Genomic DNA, 21,982 nt, shown 5'->3' with positions numbered 1-21,982 from the left:
CAACATTAAATAACCCCAAAAGCACCACTCCTCAGGAAGACAGCCCATAGCCTTAGATTCATTACAATGGATTTCTTCCATTATGGAGGGGGAAGATATTTGTCCTCACTAGAACAAACACATGCTCTAGATTTCCCTTCTTTGCCCACAATGCTTTAACCAGCATTACCATGTAAGAATTCATAGTATGACTTATCCACCATCAAGGTGTTCAGTATAGTGATGCATCTGATCAAGGAGCTCATTTCACAGCAAAGGAAATACATCAATGAGCCCAGGCCCATTGAATTGACTGATCTTACCACATATCCCACCACCCAGAAATGTTGAGCTTAGCAGAATGGCATAATGGCCTTTTAAAACCCATTATGGTGTCAACTAGAGTACAACAACCTCAAAGAATGGGTTCTGTCTTAGAGAATGCTGTATATATTTTGAATCAGAGACCATTAAAAGAGGCTGTATTTCTCAGAGCCAGAATACATAGGTCTGGGAATCAAAAGGTAGAAGTGGGAATGACTACTCATACTATCATACCTACTAGCCCACCTTAAGCATTTTTGTTTCCCATCCCGGCAACTTTGAGCTCTGCTGGTTTGGAGATCTTACTTTCCACAAGGTTGTTGCTTCCACCAGATGATACAACCATGGTTCCACTGATTTGGAAGATGAAATTCCCACCTGGCCATTTTGAGCTCTTTATTTATACTGCTGAACCAATAGGCAACAAAAGGTTGGAGGGTATCTATGAGTAAAGTGGTCAATCCTGATTACCAGTGGGAAATCATGTTGCTACATACGCTCGAGACAAAGTGGACTATGTATGGAACCCAGGGAATTCTGAGGCACTTCTCAGTGTTCCAATAGTAGAGATTAATAGAATACTACAGCAACCAAAAAAAAATAAGAGTTGACTATATGAAAAGGGGAAGAAAGTTTTCTAAGCAAAGGAAAGAGCATATACAAAAGAGAGTACCATGTTCAAGGTACAGAAAAAAGTTTAGAAAGCCTAAAATGTATAATACAAGTGAGAAAATAGGTGAGATGAAGCTGGAAAACCTGACTAAAGCTATATCATGCAGTCCTTCATAAACTATGTCAAGATATTTAAATTTGACCTTAAAAGCATTGGGGAGCCAAAAGCTATTAGAAATAATAGTACAACAATATGGCTCTCATGGGATAAACTGTGCCCCCACACACACACACACATTCCTATGTTGAAGTCCTAACTATTTGGTTCACTGGGATAGTGACTGAATTCAGAATGTGACTATACAAGGTAGGGAAAAAAGTAGGTTTATAGGTGTGAGTACACAGCATGTAGACTTTATTCTTGTAGTATTTATCAAATACTGTATTATTTTCCATGCAAATAATTGTAAACCTTTTTCACACTCTGTTTTTGGAGATAGGGCCTTTAGAGACATCAGTAAGGTTAAATGAGATCATTAGGATGAGACTTAATCCAATATGACTGGTGTCCTTATAAAATTAGAAGATTAGGACACACACACACAGAACAGGGGTGCCATGTAAAGAGACCAGAAGATAGCTATCTGCAAGCCAAAGAGCAAGGCCTCAGAATAAAGGCAATCTGCTGATATCTTGACCTTGAACTTCTAGCCTCTAGAACAGTGAGAAACTAAATTTTTATTTAAACCACCAAGTCAGTAGTATTTTGTTATAGCAACCCTAGGAAACTAATACAGTCACTGACTGTAAGATAGTCAGTGACTGACAGAGAGTCCCAAACAAGATGGATACAAATAGGACCACTCTAAGACACACCATAATTAAAATGCCAAAGGTTAAAGTAAAGAGAGAATCTTAAAAGCAGTAAGAGAAAAGCAGCTAGTTACCTACAGGGGAGTTCCTATAAGACTGTCAGCTGATTTCTCAAAAGAAACTTTGCAGGCTAGAAGGAATTGGCAAGAAATATTCAAAGTCATGAAAAGCAAGGACCTATAGCCAAGATTGCTCTACCCACCAAAGCTATCATTTAGAATCAAAGGGCAGATAAAGAACTTCCCAGACAAGAAAAAACTAAAGGAGTTCATTATCACCAACCATTATTATATGAAATGTTAAAGGGACTTATTTAAGAAAAAGAAGAAGATCAAAACTATGAACAATAAAATGGCAATAAACACATATCTCTCAACAAGTGAATCTAAAAAACTAAGTAAATAAGAACAGAGAGAGAATCAGGGATACAGAGAGTATTTTGAAGGTTGCCAGATGGGAGGGGGTTGTGGGGAAATGGGTAAAAAGGTGAGGGGATTAAGAAGTACAAAAAGGTAGTAACAGAATAGCCATGGGGATGTAAAGTACAGTATAGGAGTAGCCCAAGAACTCATATTCATGACCATGGACATGAACAATGGTGTAGGTATTGCCTGAGGGATAGTAGGTGCTGGGTGGAGGGGGGGAAGGGGGAAAATCAGGACAACTATAACAGCATAATCAATAAAATATAATTTTAAAAAATTTTCAGGAACATAGAAATAAATCTAACAAACATATATAAAATCTTATGTAGAAAATTATGAAACTTTGTGGAAAAACATTATACGTGGCCTAAGTGGAGAGGTATCCACACTCATGGAAGAAATACTCAATATTTTAATTCTCTCTAAAAGGATCTATTGGTTAGTACAAACACAATTTCAATTAATAATTCAATGTGTTTTTTGATACTTGATAAATTGACCTAAAAACTATATGGAATAGCAAAGCGACAAGAAGAGTCAAGACTCTTCTGAAGCAGAAAATATGGTCAGTGGAGAATAAAAGTGGGAAGGCTGCCCTTGTAGATATCAAGATGTAATATAAAACTAAAGACAGTGTGATATAGGCAGAGATAGACATAATGACTCATGGAGGTTAACAGAGAGGTAGAAACAGAAGCATAAGTATTTGGGCCTATGATACACGATAAGTGGCATTCCAACTCAGTGGAGAAAGGATAGTCAAGAAATAGACATTATCTCTATGAGAAAAATGAAACTGACTTCTTACCTCATATTATAAATAAAAAATCAATTCTAGGTACATTAAAAACTTAAATATAAAATGTAAAACTTCAAAACTCTTGGAAGAAAATATAGGCGAATATTTTTCTGTCCTGGGACAGGGATAAAGTTCCTAATTAATATACGCAAAGCAGAAATCATAGAAGAAAAGATTGATAAATTTGACTCTACTAAAACGAAAAATTCTGATTTCTGCTTCTAGTAATGGTAGACAAAATTATTTAAAACAATTGTTAGTGAAAACAACAAATTCCTAGACAAAATATAAATATACAAACATATATATAAAAACCATACAAAACATAAACATAACAAATATCCATACAAAAATACAAAAAAACTTCTTAAAAGCACTGAAGAGTTTCAGGAATGCCTGTGTTTATATGTCAGGATATGTCAAATTATACATTTCAATTTTTTTGTTTTGTTTTACTTTTTTTTTTAAAGATTTTATTTATTTATTTTTAGAGAGAGGAGAAGGGAGGGAGAAAGAGAGAGAAACATCAATGTGTGGTTGCTTCTCACGCACCCTCTACTGGGGACTTGGCCCTCAACCCAGGCATATGCACTAACTGGGAATCAAACTGGGGAACCTTTGGTTCACAGGCTGGCACTTAATCCACTGAGCCACACCAGCCCAGGTAAATTATACCCTTTAAATGTGCAGTTTATTGTATGCCAATTATATCTTAATAGAGTTGTTAAAAAATACACCATGAAGTCACACTGATACTTTCAGTTTACCTTTTAAAAATATTAAAGAGCAGAAAGATAATGAGGAATTTTGGGGTGTATACCACAAAATATAAGAATCCAAAAAGGTAAGCATAGCAAAAGTAGCAAATGTTTATTTGAGTCCATTTGCCTATGTAAAAGTGTGGAAGTATAAAAAAGAAAGAAAGAAAAATATATACTACATAAGCACTAACAAACAAGAGTTGCTATAAACTTTGAGGCAAAAAGCATACCTGGAGATAAAGAAAGCCATTTTTTAAAAAGACATAACACTACTAAATTTTCATATTCCTACTAAAATAGCTTCAAAATACTCAAAAAAATTACAAGAACTACAAGAGAAGTAGATAAGTTCACAATCATAATGGGAGATGTTAACATATCTTTATAAAAAAGTCAGTAGTGATACAGACTTAACCAACACAATTTTTAAAATTACCTAGTAGAAGTATATATATATAATTGTAAAAAAACACATTCTTTTCAAGCAGATACAGAACATTTACTAAAAAATTAAGATTTTCTGTTCATCAAAGGACATCACAAAGAAAGGAGGAAGACAAGCTACAAATGTACGGAAGCTATAAACACGTAATCATCAAAAAATTTAGTATTCAGAATATATAAATAAGTTCTCCAAATCCAGAAAATAACCCTAAAGAAAAATGAGCAAAGAACATAAACAATCATTTCACAGAAAATGAGAGCTATGACCAAAAGTATACAAAAAGATAATCAACCTCATTTACAACTAGAACAATGCAAATTCAGACTACGAGGTAGTATTTTACAACTGTTAGAATGGTAAACATTTTAAGAAATCTGACAATACCAAATGTTGAGAAGGATGTAGAATAACAAGAACTCTCATTAATTGCTAGTAAGACTGTAGCTGGTACAAACACTCAGAAAAACAATTTGTCATACTCCTGTAAATTCACATGAAAACATGCACACATACTCAGTAACCAAGAAATTCTACTGCATGAACCTTGGGGAATGCTTATACATTAAGACCTATTTCACTCATTTTCCCCTCAAGAAAATCTAGTAGATTTAGATAAAAACTAAAATTTAAGTATTTTTTAAAACCAGAATCAGCTTCTCAATTTAAACAAACATTATGTATAAAAGGGACAGCTCTTCCTTTTTTGTGCTTTTTTTGGCAGAAAGGTTAAAATAATGTAGACCTGCATTTATTAACAAACTATCGAAACTACATAGGCTTATTAACCTTGTCTCAAATTACAGATTGGATAAACTAATGTATTTATCTTTCAATGGTTCATATCAGTTTTAAAACACTTCAAATGAATTTAGCCAACCTAATTTATAATTTTAAAACCTTTTAAAGTTTCAAAAAGTCATCTAGGTCAATATTCCACTCATTTTACCTGAATATCCCATTTGCGGTGTCCAACTTTTATAACCTGACCTCTGGGGATTTCCAGCAGACAATGGAGTTTTTAGTGTTCGAAGATAATTATTGTCTTGTGCAGAAGAAGAGCTTGTACCAAAAGTAAAATTTGATGCAAATGTGTTTTCTGCATAAGATCTTTTGTTTCTAAAGTACGAACCTAAATTCAAAAAATTAAAAATCAATTTAGAACCATGTAACTATGTATTAATCCCTATAATTTATACCATGTTCACTTTCTATAAAATTTCATCAATGATTTTTTAAAATGTAACAAATGATGACAAATGACATTATTGATAAATAATCTTGTACTAAAACATAAGAAAAAGTGTTTGCTTATATGATTTTTTGCTTCTACAGGTTCACTAACACTACTCTTGCTAAAATTGTAAATTACCTTGTAATCTTCAAATACACCAGATATGTTTACTTATGAGGTTGCCTTTCCTCTGTTGACTTCTGCATTAAAATCCTCTCCTCCCATGTAAATGTACAAAGAGAGTACTAGATTCACTTGAGTTCAGTTGCTTATTTACTTATACTGTTGGTATGAGATATTATATATTTTACAGTGTTGTCATAAAAGTTAAAAGAATGTACAAGAACAGCCAGAATAGTGTCTTTTAAAAAAATAATGGGGCTCTTTTCTCACATTCCCTTTTATTTCCATGACAACTCTCTACACTGATTCTCCTTAAATCACTTTTTAGTTTCCTTTGCCAAGTCCTTTTTCCACTATCTGCCTCTTAACTATTGGTTTCCCAGGGTTCCATACCTTTTCACCACCTCTCATATTAACATTACACATTTTCTCTAGGCATCTTTATCTGTTATCCTGGTTTCTGTTAATATCTATTTCCTGACAACTCTCAAGCCTTCAAACACAGCCCTAACTCTTTGACATTATATATCACAGGTTGGCAAACTTTAATAAAGGGCCAGATCGTAAATATTTTAGGCTTTGTGGGCCATCGGATCTGTCACAATTACTCAACTCTGACACTATAGTAGGAAAGCAGCCATACACAATATGTAACTGAATGAGCACGGCTGTATTTCAATTGAACTTTATGTGTAGACACTGAAATCTGAATTTCATGTAATTTTCACAAATCACAAATTAGTCTTCTTCTTTTACTTTTTTAGTCCTAAAATGCAAAATGCAAATGCAAAAACCATCCTGGCTGGTGTGGCTCAGTGGATTGAGTGCTGGCCTGTGAACCAAAATGTTGCTGGTTCAATTCCCAGTCAGGGCACATGCTTGGGTTGTAGGCTAGGTCCCTGGTTGGGGACATATGAGAGGCAGCCAACTGATGTTTCTTTCTCACAAAGATGTTTCTCTCCCTCTCTCTCCCCCTTCTTTCCCCTCTCTCTGAAAATAAATAAAATCTTTTTAAAAATACACAAGTCATTCTTACATTTATACCTGCATTATTCAATATAGTAGCTCTTTAAAACATGTAGCTATTTACATTAAATCATAAGTAAATAAAATTAAAAATTCAGTTCCTTAATAACACTAGCCACATTTCAAATGCTCTCAAACTACAGCTAGTGGCTACCATATCAGCATAGATATGGAATATTTCTATCATCACAGAAATTTCTACCAGACATTGTAGCTCTAGATCCCTATATATACTGATCTTTTAGATGTAAACCTTTAGATATCTTCCTCAAATTTTTAAATGTCCATAAATGAACTCAGTATCTTTTCCTCAAAATTTATTCTTTTTTTTTTATTACCAGTTGTGGTCAATTGTGCCATTTTGTATCGTTACCCAGGCCATAAACCTAGTAGTCATTCTTAATTCCCCATTTGTCAATTCTAACAACCAATCCATGACCAAGACTTATAACTCTTTTCTTTTAAATATCTAAAATTCCTTTCCACCTCCACTCTTCCTAGCCCATTTCAAGCCCTTATCTTCTTCAGGACCTTTGCAAATCTCCTAATTGTTCTCCTTGCCTTCAGTATTTTGCCTCTCTAATATAGTCTTCACATAGCTTTCTGAAAAGGAGATTTCACATGTCTCTCTATACTCACCATATGATAAAATCTAACTCTTTTGTATGGGTCCCAGCAAAAGTTGGATGACATATTCAAACTAGAATAACTTTAGGAGTTTGATAAAGGGGATATTTACAAAGGTGTGGAGAGGGTATAAGGATATCATCATAAAGAAGAGCGTAGCTCCAGAACAAAGTGTGTTCCATTACCATCTATAGGCTTAAAGGAGCTAAGGAAAGGAGTGGTTACCAGAATCTGAAGAAAAGGCTGTGTCTTGTTCTCAGTTTACTTTTACACTCTAAGCTCATTCTTGAAACCCACTCATTCCTTTCCTTGACCTCTATTTTGCTGTACCTTCTTTATCTTCTTCCCTCTAGCCTCAAATATACTAGGAATTTACAAATCTGTATCTCTTCCAAGTTGTTCTTCTTAGCCCCAGATCCGTTGTTCAATTGCCTTAATATGAATATTTAGATACCCCAGAGGTTCTTCAGTCATCATGTCCACACAGAATTCATCATTTTCCCTCTAAAAGTTGGTTCTCCAACAAAATACCTTTCCTGGCTCCCCCCCAGGATACAGTACTACAATTAACCTATTAACCAAAGCCAGAGACCTGTTGTTGGGATGGCAGACAAAACCTTTTTGCTTCCCTGACCAAACTGCTACAAGTACTTCAAGTTTCTATCAGATTATTCTACTGCTCTAGCCAAACAAAATTATTTGTATGCATACTATATCACACTTCTGTGCCTTTGCACAAGGTTTTTTTTTCCCCCTTAAGAATGTTTAGTTTCTCTTCTTTTCTCTTTAGCTAACATTCTTTGTCCTAGTTATACTTTAATACCAGGTCAAGTTGTACTCCCTCTGTAAAATTTTTCTTTGGTTCCCCTACTTTTCTTAGAAAGACCCCAAATATCTGTGAATACCTCAAATATAGTTCTTTAAAAACTTTATTTATTGATGTTTAAGTCTGTCTTCACTACTGAACTATAAGGTCTCAGGGAACACAGAATATTATTATTCACAGCATAACTATTTCACTTATGAGGGCCTTGAGTCCTTCTATAAATGAGGACAAAAAAGAAAAAAACACTGTGCAGAATTATTGTGAGAATCAGAAATACCACATGCCTAGTAAGGAGCTGAGAGTAGGCACTCATTATTTGGTAGATGTTATTATTGTTGAAAATTAATGTGTGACAAGTCATTTCATGAAGAGGAGGACTACACTAACAAAGCAAACACGTATTGCCTTGTAAAAACTCCAAGTAGCCCAGGTAGCTTAGAAAATAAACATTAAGAACTCATGGGAGATAAGGCTGTAAAGTCCAGAAACAGACCTTGAATGGCCTCAGTTATTCTGCTAAAAGAGTTTGATCTTTTATAGCCACTGATTTAAACAGCAAGGGATATGATAAAATTTTCATTTTTCATATGACTCTGGTGACACTAAACTTGAAAAAGGAATACTTAGATGTTTGATGTAATAATTCAGACATAAAATGTGAGGGCCTATAATGGGACTGAGATAGAAAGGGACAGAATTATTTGAATACAGAGAGGACTATATTTGGATGTTGTGTGTGAGGAAACTCTTGAATTGTTAAAGTCTTTTTTTTTAAAGATTTTATTTATTTATTTATTTTTAGGGAGGGAAGGGAGGGAGGGGGAGAGAGAGAGAGGGAGAGAGGGAGAGAAACATCAATGTGCGGTTGCTGGGGGTTATGGCCTGCAACCCAGGAATGTACCCTGGCTGGGAATCGAACCTGGGACACTTTGGTTCCCCGCCCGTGTTAAAGTCTTTTAAGTTTAAGATTTTGGCAACCCAATGATTGAGTTAAGTAGAAGAGGAATTCAATTAATCATATAGTAAGTCTGAGGTGTCCATAGGTCCCTCACTAGAAACTCCAGAAGACAGTCTGACATTGGAATTTGTAGTATAGATGAAATGAGCGCTGTGGTGAAAATCACATCCAGGTTGAAATGGTCTAGAAGGAAAAAAAAAAACTCTAAGGACAAACCAATAATTAGGAAACTAACAAAGCTGAGTAGAGTTCTCGGGAAGGTAGGATAAAATTAGGAGAGCAGAGTCAAGGAAAACAAATTAACAGAATTCTTGAGAAGGCTGATGAATATTAAATACAGTGGAAAGGTCACACAGGGTGAACTGAAAAGTGACCACTGGATTTGACATTTGTTAACTTCCCATTAAGTTGCAATAGAATGTGAAAACACAGTGATGATTTTGCCATGGGTGACCAAATATAAAATAAATAAGTTGAACTCACCTTGAGGGACACGCATTTTAAAATACTAAACATACCATTAACATGAAGTTTAATCTATTTTCATCATATCCTAGAAGGCCTGGAGACTTACGTTCAGGAACCAATAGGTTCACCACCCCTATCACCAAATTGTACACAAATTCTTTCATTTTGTTATATACAGTTGACCCTTGAACAGATGTTTGAACTATGCAGGTCCTTGCATGCATATTTTTTCCAATAAATACTATCAATATATTTTCCTTATAATTTTTTAGCTTTACTTTTTTATTTATTGCATAACATACCAGTATGTGAATATACAAGTTATTTAGTCACAGATTTTCCTTAATAACATTTTCTTTTCTCTAAGTTACTTTATAGTAAGAATACAGTATATAACACATCAACATACAAAATACACGTTAATCGACTCTATTATCAGTGGTAAGGCTTTCAGTCAACAGTAGGCTATTGATAAAGTTTTGGGGGTATCAAGTTATTTGAGGATTTTCCATTGGGTAGTGTTGGTGATCCTAACACTGCCTCACACACTATCAATGACCAACTGTATTTTTGGTGGGGAAGGCTGAGCTAGAGGAAGGAGAGATATTATACCAGATACTTCGGCCTTCATCAGAACTTAACCATCCACCATCACACCCTTGTAACAACAACAATTTGGACAGTTCAGCCTTTCCATCACTAAGACCATCCAACTCCCAGAGCAGTCGGTTGTCATCCTCAAACCAAACCACAACTGAAATCTCTCTGTGCAAACCACCAACGCCTGCTCCCGAAACCTCCAGGAGCTTCAGGTCTGTCCCCAGGGGGAATCCACCCCCCACTCCTTGCCTTGAGCTGGCAGGGTACGTGTCGCAAGCCGAGGGAGGCTGCTGCTGCTGCTCCGGTCGCCCGCGGCCCCAGACGTGCCAGTTGGTGTGGAGGCCGAGGCCTTGGCTGACGGGTGGCTCTGGGGTGTCTCCCGGATCCCAAAATTGTAGCGGGACCCTTGTGACCGAGCCTCTAGGGATGCCAGGGAAGCAGCAGGGACAGAAGGTGAGGCTGAAGAGATCTCAGGCCTCAGCATCCTCACAAACCTCAGGTACCAGGAAGAAACTTCTGGTCCGGCCCTTAGCTGTGAGAAAGCAACGCTGGGGAGGAAAGGCGGGAGGACGACGTGCAGACGCACAGAGCCACAGAGCGCATGCGCACAGGACTCCAGCTTTCCATTCCACCTTTCCTCTATTCACAACTGGCGTACACCACCGCAGGATTTGGTTATGACCTTTATCTAAGGTACAGAACTCAACATGCAGTTTAACTGATAGCCTGCATGTAGGTAGCCTACCATCCTACAATTTGGTAGCCCCATTATTCATGTATCTTTCTATTTCCCTTATCCCAAGGCTTAACATTTCCCACTACTCCCAAGTACACTAGCTTTTTCATGCTTACACTTTATGGTACAATCAATTTAACATCAGTTTTGTGGCTAAATACAGGGAAGAGCAGTTAACCTCTTAAGCATAAGCATCCGGAACAAGGTCATTATCACTGCAAGATAGCCTTTCAACCAGTAAACACATGGTTCTGTACAGTACAATAGGAAAGAAACAAACAATGGATCTCTCTTGGGACAGTTTTAAGAACAGATCCCAATCTCCCAATTTCTGCTATTGGAACTTCACACCCATAATTCAGTTAGGAGCAGACTACACAACTTCAAACTCTAGCTTTTCTTTTTTTTTTTAATTCACTTTTAGAGGGAAGGGAGGGCAAGCGAGCGAGAGAAACATCAATGTGCGGTTGCTGGGGGTTATGGCCTACAACCCAAGCATGTACCCTGGCTGGGAATCGAACCTGCGACACTTTGGTTCGCAGCCCGCGCTCAACCCACTGAGCTACGCCAGCCAGGGCAAACTCTAGCTTTTCAACAAATAATCTTTGGGAAACTATGTATGTTGTTTTCTTGAGTATGGAAATAGTACAAACTTCATAAAGATAGGATTGAAAAAATACTCTGGATAAAATACTCTGGATGCCTTAGAAGGCATCCGTTTAAAGCATTATCAAACGCATGCAATTATCATAAATCGGGTAGTCACAGAATAGTTCAACTACAGGCAGCAATGACAGCAGCCCTCCAAACTTCTTCAAATATTTCCTATGCCATTTAAGCATTCCACCTAATGACCTCCAAGCTTTCAGAAAGCCTGAAATTTAGCCGCAATTCTTCAAATTAGCTACTTGTCAAAATACTCCTGGACAATTCCAACAATCTGAATGATCTAAGAACTTATACTCAAAATGTTAAAACTGACACTGACAAATGTGTTCCATGAATACCCACGTGCAAAATCACTTCAAATGACCAATACAAAGTATTGCAAACATTTAAGAAATTTCAAATTCCACCTCAAGAAAAATATTTTTCACTAAAAATGCAATACTCTGAGAACACCTGAGCTCATTTTAGTCTTTCTGAAAACCAACACAAAAGGTGCCGTCACACCCAGAGGGGTGTGGCTTACTGGGTTAAGCAGTCCCATAAAGCAAAAAGGTCATTGGTTCCATTCCTGGTCAGCACACATGCCTGGGTTGCAAGCCAGGTCCCCCTTTGGGGGCATGAGAGAGGCTACAGATCAATGTTTCTCATACATCCATGTTTCTCTCCCTCTCCTTCCCCCTATCTGAAAATAAATGAAATCTTTAAAATTATTGTGGCATCTGTCTATCACAGGAGTGCAAAAAAGCCAACAATCCCTTAGTAATAGCTGGCACTCTGCCATAAAAAATCAAAAATTATTAAGAAAGTGTAGTCCAAGTTGCAATCATATTCTACGATGGTGAACTGTCATTTACCTAAATTACTGTGGCCACCTCAGGGTCACTAAGTCTTCCAAGTAACTCCCAGACTTAAAAAGCCATTTATTTTAGTGCATCTTTTAATTCATATGTGGGGCTTATCAATTTTTATCAGTTAACAATCTCATTGACACAGATCAATTTACACAAATTACTATGTAACATATGAAGGGAGCACAAACAAGTTCTTAAAATACAGATTACCATTAGGAAAATTTAAATACATTGAAGCATAAACAAGATAGACCTTTATTTTACAATATGTATAATTACACAATTTATTAAAATTAACACAATTATATATAAAATATTAACACAGAAGTCATTTTAAGTTTGATAAGCATTTCAAATACAGAAATGTTAGGATGACAAAATTATGCCAAATAATTTTACATCAATAAATCTAGCTCACTAGTTCAGGTTGAACATTCACTCTCCGAAGTACTTCTTCAGGCATGCAAAAAACAGGACTGACAGGTTTAATTTGTTCTTCTCCCAAAAGTGACAATCCAGCAATTCCAAATAAAGTATGAAAAGGATCTACCTATTTTAAAAAATGAAAACTTAGTGTTACAAAATGAAAATGTCTAAAACTCTGCTTCTGAATGACAGTTACCTATACTGGAGCTCACTTTACTTCCTTTACTTGAGCGTATGCTTCAAGTTTTCTTAATAAAAATGGTTTCAAATTGTGATGTTAACCATACAGTGTTTTGGCAATGTGGTAAGAAATTTCTGAAAACTTGTTTTTATTCTTTGTGCAGTCTCAAAAATTACCCAAAACAGCATCTTGTTTTCAAAGCAACACTTGGAAATACCATCCATTTCTAAGTCTGGAATAGCTTAGAAACATACAATGTAAAACACTGAAGTGTAACTGTTACATGAACATGTCAGAAATATACTTGCCATATCTCCTGGCCTGTCTGCAAATCCTCCAGTTTCTTCATCTTGACATGCTAAGATGAAGCTACGCAGTTTCTCTCTATCAATCCAATGAAGCCTTCCAATTATCTTTAGGGAAGCCAACACCCACCATGAATAGCACACATCTGGTAACTAGGAGAAAAGTCCACAAAGTTGCCAATTTTATTCTCTAGACCACACATGGGTAGAAGTGGGGAGAAATACAGGGATAGACTGACATGCAGTGTTGGAAATCCTGAAATTCATAAAGACAACTGCTCAGAATTAAAGATAGGGAAAGAAAAGACCAAACTCTCCAATCCACAGAAAGCTTGCTGTTTCAGTACTTCATTACTTCCATCTACCTTTATTTCATCTGCAATGAATGAATGCCTAATTCAGTCCCTTATCCAAGAAGCTGGTGGTAAGGCTCATGAAATCTCTGGTGATGTATGATGCATTTACCCAGTTAGCACAGTCAACAAGTACTAACACACCTGCTTAAAAACCAGCTTGGCTCTCAAAACATGGCTGTTTAAGAAATGTAAGATCCTACCTGAGATTGAGTCAAGAATCTTCACTTCAACAAGACCCTTGGGTTATTCGTAAGCATATTAAAAGTTGCCCTACACTGTAAATGCCGATTCGTGTCAATTCCTGCCCCAAGCCATTTTCTGACTGTTTGGAAGTTGCCCAGCCCTGACCAGCGGAGCTCAGAGGGCTGGGCATTGTTCTACAAAGTGAAAGGTACCCAGATCAATTCCTGGTCAAGGCATGAACCCAGGTTGCAGGCCAGGTCCCTGGTTGGGGTCATTTAAGAGGCTGTCTTTCTCCCCCTCCCTTCCCCTCTCTCAAAATTAAAATCTTTAAAAAAGAAGTTGCTCAGGTTTTCAATAGGATCTTAAGTAGAAACCACCTTGTTACTTCCCTATGCGCCCTTCCCCAACTTATTTGGAAATATTAAGGAAGTAAAAGTAAACAAAAATGAGGAAAGAACCACCAGGCCCTATTTTTTAGGTCAAGGCTCACCAAGCTATAGCTCGAGTTAAACCTAGACAACCAAAGAACACTTTTTACACGTGTAGTTTTAAGAAAGTTTTCTGACAGGAAAAATCCTATTCAATACAAATGTATCCATAGTTCTACTGCAAAATAACTATGCCTATATATTTCTTATTGTCTATGGCAGGCATTTTCAACCTTTTCATTCCATGGCATAAAAAAAAAATCACTAAAAGTCTATGGCACACCAAAAAATAAATTTTTTGCTCATATAACAATCATAGTAAGACAGCTATTGTTGTGTTGGCTGTTGTCATTTTTTAATTTGACAACCCAAAAGAAAAGAGATCAGTCCCTATAATTAGTCAAGTATTGCATGTTTTAAAAATTCCTGTGGCACACCAATTGAAAACCACTGATCTAGGGCAGCATTTGCTCTTCAGGGTAGTTCAGCTTCAATAAGACTATATGTCCTACAATGCTGAAAATATTTACTCTCTGGCCTTTATAGACCCCATTTAATGTGTGAAAACTAAACAAAACTGTTTAGAGGATAATGTGTGAGAGCTAAAAACACTGAAGAAAAAATCTTCCCTTCTTCCAAATCCAAGTGTCAAAAATTAGTTTCTTCTTCTTAAAAAAAATTTTTTTTTTGAATGAAAAGGTTTGACAGTATTTTAAATCCTCGCCCAAGGATGTTGACTAGTTTTAGAGAGAAAAGGAGGGAAAGAGAGAAACATCACTGTTTGTCTTCCATACATGCCCTGATAGGAGCTCAAACCTGCAACCCTTTGGTTCATGGGACGCTGGTCTAACCGACTAAGCCACAGGCCAGAGCAACATTTTGTTTTAATCTCTTTGATTTGACAAATCAATTGTCCCTTCACACCCATTAAGTCAACATGGAGATTCTTTTCTTTTTTTTCTTTTCTTTTCCTTCCCTTCCTTCCTTTCTTTCTTTTCTTTCATATTTTATTTATTTTTAGAGGGGATGGTAAGGAGAGAGAAACATCAGTGTTTCTCACCCACCCCTGCTGGAACTGGCCTGCAACCCAGGCACATGCCCTGACTGGGAATCGAATTGGGGACCCTTTGGTTCGCAGGCCTATGTTCAATCCACTGAGCTACCCCAGCCAGGGCCAAAACAGAGATTGCTATACTAGATGAATATGTTCACTTAACCATAGTCTGGCTCCCAGACATAAACCCTTCAATGCATAACTTGATATTCATCCAGAAATAAAGAGGGGAGAAAGACCATTTAAGAATTCAGATTATGTGTGAACACAAATGCAAGTCTACCTCAGTATAGGAAAGATCAAAAGATGAATTTGTAAAGAACACCAGAAAGCACCATGCACATCTTTCCTTCAGGAGTCTTTTTTTTTCACAAGGTTTAGCTCTCCACCTGGATTCTTTCTTTCAATTAAATTTACTGGTGTAACCTCGGTTAATGAGGTTATATAGGTTTCAAGTGTACATATTTATGATACATCATCTGTATACCACACTGTGTGTCCACCACCCAGAAGCAAACCATCTTCCATCACTGTGTATCTGAACCCCTTTTATTACCCTCCCAAGCTCCCTTCCCTCTGGTAAACACCGTGTTGTCTTGTAAATGGTCACCAGGTTTATGAAGCATTCCAACCCCAGCTGTTTTACTTTCACAAGGGCCTTTTTTTCAGACGTAGAACAGAAAAATTGTAACAGAAGATAAAAATTATTAACTTATAAGAGCAATATTGTAAGAGCTAAGACAAAAGTCGTCCTCACTAAAGATTACAAAGCTATTAGAACAGTTTATCTCATGAAACAATACCTTCTCTGGCCTTCCATTCAGTCCGCCTGAAGGTAATTGTCGTTCACAAAGCCACCAACCGAGCAAATCGGAATTTACTTGATGCAACTGATTAGTAATAGCCAGAAATCCTGTGCAACAATAGATCTAAAATTACAGACATAAAGTGCATGTGTATAATAATTTTCAGAAAGTGGTAAAAATTACCCAATTAAAACTCCAATTTACGTAAAACCTTAGTAATACTTGAACAGTCAGAACTGTAAACTTGGAAATGTCACAATATTATTTGAGAGGGGAAAAAAAAATCTAAGCATACTATTACCAGGATCCAATTTTGCAATGAAATATTGTCAAACTTTCTCGCTCTGGCTGGCATAGCTCAGTGGATTGAGCACAGGCTGTGAACCAAAGTGTCGCAGGTTCAATTCCCAGTCAGGGTACATGCCTGGGTTGCAGGCCATGACCCCCAGCAACTGCACATTGATGTTTCTCTCTCTCTCCCTCCCTTCCCTCTCTAAAAATAAATAAATAAAAATCTTTAAAAACAACAACAAAACAAACAAACAAACAAACAAAAAACCCCAAAAAAACCCCTAAGAGAGCAACTGATTAAAAAAAAAAAAAAAAAAAAAAGAAATATTGTCAAAATTTCTCCATGGCTAAAATCGTATTTTATGTCACAACTATTTACATGTATATAATGTTCTTTGACACAAGCAAATAGTTTCATCATTCAAAGTAGATAGGGACAAACGCTTCCAATTGCTTAGTTAGAAACTAAGGAAAATCAAAATGTATTTTCGGTGATTACAAACCTACTTATGTTTGACTGGGACAGAGTTTCACCAACAGGGGAATGTATACAAACTATTGTGGGGGGGGGGGGGCGGGGAACCCCAAAATGCCTTCCTTAATCAGCAATTAGCAACTATTATTATGTAACACCCCACATTATATTATATTCAGTCAAATTAACTGCATTAATATTTATCAGAAACTAAAATTGCTATTAACTTTTTTTTAAAGATTTTATTTATTTTTAGACAAAGGGAAAGAAAAGGAGAAAGAGAGAGAAAGAAACATCAATGTGTGGTTGCTTCTCACATGCCCCCTGCTGGGGACCTGGCCTGCAACCCAGGCATATGCCCCGACTGGGAATCGAACTGGTGACCCTTTGGTTCACAAGCTGGTGCTCAATCCACTGAGCCACACCAGCCAGGGGCTATTAATGTATTTTAATCTGTATTAGTGAATTACCTGTCCAGCATGGGACTCAGAACCTGGCCTACAACCAAATCCACCATCAAAGTTCATACATGATAAAACAAATTCAATCGCCTTTTCCACATTAATAGCATCCAGCTTCCCCTATAAACAGAAAAAAAAAAAATCCCTATTAAATTCCAGAGTAACCACAGACATTAATTAATTCCAATATGTTGTCATAACTTACCAATAGAGCCAAAGTTGCCACTGCACAGAAAGAAAATCTTGTATCAATTTCTCCTAAAATTGAAAAGATCAAACCAAAACTTAAGTGTTACTAGAGGCTTCTGATCAGAATACCTACAAGTTACTCTGTACAACTACCACAGTTAAATTCAAGCTTAAAATTTACTTTTAGGTCACCAGAAGGTAAGCTAAATCTCAAGTGAAATCATTTTACTTCTAAGGAAACTAAGAACAAGAAAAATGCTTTCTCAAAAATACAGCAAATTATCTTCAGTTGCTTATATAGCACCCAGAAAGGGAAGGTAATTTACAGAGCCAAATGGACTAGTCAATTTCTATTAATAATAAACTTACCCTAGTATATAAAAGTAGGTTTTCATATCCCATGAAGCAGCTGGTCTCTCCGGCCTGCACTGTATTCAGCCCTAAAGTAGAGATTATCTAAATACAATTATCAAGTAAAATGCTATTCCCTCCCCTCCACTCAAATATTCAGTAAGTTTGTAAAGTTTTTGAATAGTTTTCCCTTGCCAGTAAGCAGTTAAAAAAAAAAAAAAAACTTTACAAAGCCACCAAATATTGGGGGAAAAAAATTCACCTACCTTATCTTTTAGACTGGCCCCCTCTGTTCCAGTGCTCCTGTATGCTGATACAACTAGCACAGTGCATGCTGGAACTCCCAGCAGACTATTAACTGCAGTTAGACCAGCTGCTTAGTGGGACCTGAAAAGATGAAAAGCTTAAATCTTTTATAATTAGCAAAGCTTCCAATAAATTGTACTTATAAATATGTAGCAAAGCTTATCACTACAACATTTCATATTGGTATTTTGGGTAGCATGAATTAAACTGACATTACCCCATATATCTCCAGCAAAAGAACCATCTTCTTTCTGTAGACTCTGAACATATTCCACAACTTTATTTATGTCAATAACATTAATACTATCATAGAGAGTAAGAATCTATAACCAGAAACAAAACAAAAACATTAAGTCAATACATCTTCAACGCTAGTGAGTCTGATCTAATGTTCTTCCTCAACTACCTTTTATGTCATCAAGCATGTCCTTTTGTCTACACATATTGCAAACTTTTCTCAACAATGTAATCTTCTATGCAACAAAATTATAGAATCAACAAACCCAAACTTTTAAAAGCATTTTTCTACATATAAACTGCAACTTAAAATTTTAAGACTTAAATAGCCTAACTTCTGTAGACTTTAAACCCTTATCTGTGGATCTTCTATATCAAAATTAAAACATTTTTAACCCCACCTAGTTATTCTCAAATATCTACATATACTAAACATTTTACCATTCAAGGTCTCAGTGTAATTTTAGAACTGACATCAACTTTGAATTCAGCTAATACATGCCATGACATCATTGACCTTGTAGAATAGACTTCATCTGCAAAACTTAGGCTAACTTTTTCACATGTTCATTTTGTCACCTTCCTTGTTTCAATTTCCTCACTCTCAGGTAAGAGCATACACTACCATGACTGCTAAATTTAATTAGTATTTACCTGGACAGCACTCAGAGTGTACAAAAGGTGAGGATCATGTCCAATACTAGCACTTATTCCACCACACTCATGTTGGCATGACTTAATGAATGTCAGAATTTCTTCTCTATTCATGCGATGTAATTGTCCCATGAGATCCATTACAGTCAGACCCCAGTAGATGCCACTCATTCTCAAATACTCAGACATACAGTATTCCTAAAATACAAATTACTTTAGTGTGTCAGTTTGAACTGATGCTGGGTTAGAAACACAATACAAAAACATTTAATCCTGTCAACAGTTATGAGTTTAAATTTGTAGCCCTCAAATTTGGGGGGTGGGGGGCGGCAGGGAGAGCAGAAAGCCCACTATCTGATAAGTATATAACTCACTTGTGACTACATAAATAGCACTTTAATCTTTCCCAGGGGCCAAGCAGAAGTCTAAGTCAGAAAAAATACACAAGTTCAGGGAAAACATTTCTTTCACAGTATCTACATTGGATTTATCAGATATTCACTTTTTTAATATATGGACTCTGTGCAAACAATATGCATTACCTGTGAGATAAATACGTGAAAACCAAAAGTCACAGGCTAAGTTAGGATAAAACTGAAACAATGGCTAATCAAGAAATAAAATCTGCTATTAAGATTATTCCAGAAACAAATTTTTGCTAGTCATCGATGCTACATTTTAAGATGTTTTGAACCACATGGGTGGGGTTAGTGGTTTGCTCTGATCCTCAAGTCAGGGTTTAAAGAAAGTAGCAGGTGAACAGTAGAAAAAGGCAGGAATAAGTCAAGCCCTAATTCCTTAGTCATGCAGTGAGAGGGAGAGAAAAAAATGGTCCTAATCCTCCCATAATTTGTTATGCGAACCAATCACTTAAGAATTTATCAATACTAGATGTTTCGCAAGATGATAAATAACAGTTGCTTGGACACTACAGGGAAAAAATATTTACTTTCAGCTAAGTTGTTTCCTACTTTTCAATTGCCCCGGAGGAAAACTGCTCTACATCATTTAAAACTCAAGGTGAATTTTTCAAGGTCTCAGCGTAATTCTAGAGCTAGTGTTATTACACATCAGCCATAAATTCAGGTAATACATGCCAACACATCATTGACCTTGAAAGTATCACCTCAACTACCAAAGTAGAAATCTATTCAGTTTCTCAAACCTCTTGTAATCTGGGCAAGACATAAATCTAGTTTGTCACCTCCTCTAAGTAAGTATGATAAAAACTGTAATTCTGATGTATATTCAACCTTGACTATCTAATGGTAGTCCTCACTGCACTTCAAGGAAATTACCTTCAGTCCTTGGAATGCAGGAGTTGAATACCACTTTTAAGAAACATGGGCCATAATGACCTACCTACTGACTGCTTTTGGAGAATCTGACTTCTCTGAAATAAACTTTCAACATAAAAATCATACATACATAATCATCTTTCTTTGAGCCATAGGATGCAATATAATCTGCATGCTTCTCCAATAATAGGGTGTCAGGTGCATCTGACTTGATAACAACATCCTTCTGTGGTGTGCCCTTTCAAAATAAAAGTGGTGATTTCATAAATGGTTATCTTTTAATGTTTGACCCCAGAGCCCTCATAATAATTCAGGTATTTCTCAGGTCTCAGAGTAATTCTAGAGCTAAAGTAGTCGTAATCAACTTTAGATTCAGAATACATGCCAGCTCATCATAGACCCAAAAAATACCTTTACGTCTTGGTTGCCATTCCTTTACAGTAAAATTAACACAAGATATCAAAACTTAGCATTTCAAGACAACTTATGGTTTGCATGTGGCAAAAAGCAAGCGGAATTACTAAAGTAAAATTCACTCGAGTTCCAAATCATTTTCTTCAAACCCCAAGTTAATTCCTTTGATTAAACAGGTCCCTCTCCAGCTTCAGTTTCTGCATTTGGGGCCAGTGACTAGCATTTGGCAACCAGCCCCCACGTGACTAGCATGCTGCTCTATTTCTCCACATTTATCTTTACTTCGTAACTGAGACTACAATGTACTCATTCTAAGTACGTCATGACGATCACCAAAACGAATTAAGTAGTAAATCTGCTTTAGATCCCATTTAAAATTTGCTACTATGCCAGTCACAATGCTAAAGATTGAGCCCATAAAAAAATATACGCATGTATATGGAAGGTAAAAAGTACCGCCTACTGGCCTGGTTTTGAAGGATTTAGAAATTGGGCCTTTGAATCCTAAGGTCCGCCAAACAGGAAGAACCCTGGATAAAATTAAAAGCGGCAACCGAGCCCGTGAGGTACGCAGAAAACGCTGAGTAATACTTCAGCCCCTTTGAGCCTTTAAGAAACCTTCCAAGGCCCGTGCCTTTACCTAACCATTCTCAAATACTTGGTGAACCACGCTACAATCACTGAGCTGATCAATATTACCCTACCCAGCGTCCTGCCCAAACTATCTGGACAGCAGCGTATAACACAGCCACACTCACCATGTCTGAAAGCGAAAAGGGAACTTAGACAGTTCCTGGGTGTATTTCGGTGGCAAACGCCTGCGCAGAACCGCCCGTCAGGTCTCCGAGGCCCCACTTAGTTGACCAAACTCCCGCCTGTACCATCGCCGCCTTAGGACCCCAACGACTGCTTTTAGTTGTCTTCGCTGCCTGTACCCAAAGTCACTGAGCCTGGTTTTCTAGTCTCGTAATCATGTCGACTGGCCCAAAACAGCTTTAAGTAGTATGTAAATACTACTAAATTTCTTAAATCGATTACTTTTAAGAAATTACTTGTTCTTAGTGCTCTTTGTAGTGATATCTGAGGTCGCCGGTAATTAGAATTTTTGCACGTAGTAAGTGTTCAATGAATGTTTTGTGAGGGACTTAAGGGAATGTTCACATTCCCCTTCGATTTGCCCTGTATATTCTCTGTCAGCTCCCTCCCTTTCCCCCGCCCCCTACTTCTTCAGGAA

At 36.8% G+C, this 21,982-nt stretch overlaps 2 protein-coding genes and 3 non-coding genes across 7 annotated transcripts in view; all 5 read right to left on the bottom strand.

Annotated features, from left to right (window-relative positions):
- Window positions 1-12,100, bottom strand: part of MSH4 (mutS homolog 4) — a 75,071-nt gene extending 62,971 nt beyond the window's left edge. The window contains exons 1-3 of the mRNA XM_036026301.1: window positions 11,396-12,100; window positions 10,327-11,207; window positions 5,165-5,347 (exon numbers count right to left, since the gene is read on the bottom strand). Coding sequence (XP_035882194.1) covers window positions 5,165-5,347; window positions 10,327-10,561 — 418 coding nt within the window. The 5' untranslated portion in view covers window positions 10,562-11,207; window positions 11,396-12,100. The remainder of the gene's footprint in view (window positions 1-5,164; window positions 5,348-10,326; window positions 11,208-11,395) is intronic.
- A 282-nt stretch (window positions 12,101-12,382) lies between these two features.
- Window positions 12,383-21,603, bottom strand: RABGGTB (Rab geranylgeranyltransferase subunit beta). 3 transcript variants are annotated; one of them, XM_028512222.2, is made up of 9 exons: window positions 21,507-21,600; window positions 20,465-20,572; window positions 19,037-19,234; window positions 18,363-18,468; window positions 17,505-17,557; window positions 17,309-17,419; window positions 16,070-16,195; window positions 13,249-13,398; window positions 12,383-12,883 (listed from the first exon to the last, which is right to left on the bottom strand). In XM_028512222.2, the coding sequence occupies exons 1-9, from the start codon at window positions 21,507-21,509 to the stop codon at window positions 12,743-12,745; spliced, it is 996 nt and encodes a 331-aa protein (XP_028368023.1). In that variant the 5' UTR covers window positions 21,510-21,600; the 3' UTR covers window positions 12,383-12,742. The 3 variants fall into 3 exon arrangements, with proteins under 3 accessions (XP_028368023.1, XP_035882193.1, XP_028368024.1); XM_036026300.1 differs by lacking the exon at window positions 16,070-16,195 and having other exon boundaries at window positions 12,385-12,883; window positions 21,507-21,603; XM_028512223.2 differs by lacking the exon at window positions 19,037-19,234 and having other exon boundaries at window positions 12,385-12,883.
- LOC114498299 lies at window positions 18,829-18,900 on the bottom strand. Its single transcript, XR_003684734.1, has one exon. It is a non-coding gene; the product is annotated as a small nucleolar RNA SNORD45 (small nucleolar RNA).
- Window positions 20,068-20,149, bottom strand: LOC114498300. The gene has a single exon (XR_003684735.1). It is a non-coding gene; the product is annotated as a small nucleolar RNA SNORD45 (small nucleolar RNA).
- Window positions 20,657-20,735, bottom strand: LOC114498301. The gene has a single exon (XR_003684736.1). It is a non-coding gene; the product is annotated as a small nucleolar RNA SNORD45 (small nucleolar RNA).
- Window positions 21,604-21,982: the final 379 nt, after the last annotated feature.

Source organism: Phyllostomus discolor, chromosome 5 (assembly GCF_004126475.2).
Source record: "Phyllostomus discolor isolate MPI-MPIP mPhyDis1 chromosome 5, mPhyDis1.pri.v3, whole genome shotgun sequence".
Taxonomy (NCBI): Eukaryota; Metazoa; Chordata; class Mammalia; order Chiroptera; family Phyllostomidae; genus Phyllostomus; species Phyllostomus discolor.
The sequence above is the reverse complement of the archived record's forward strand: the minus strand, read 5'-3'. Positions and strand labels throughout refer to the sequence as shown.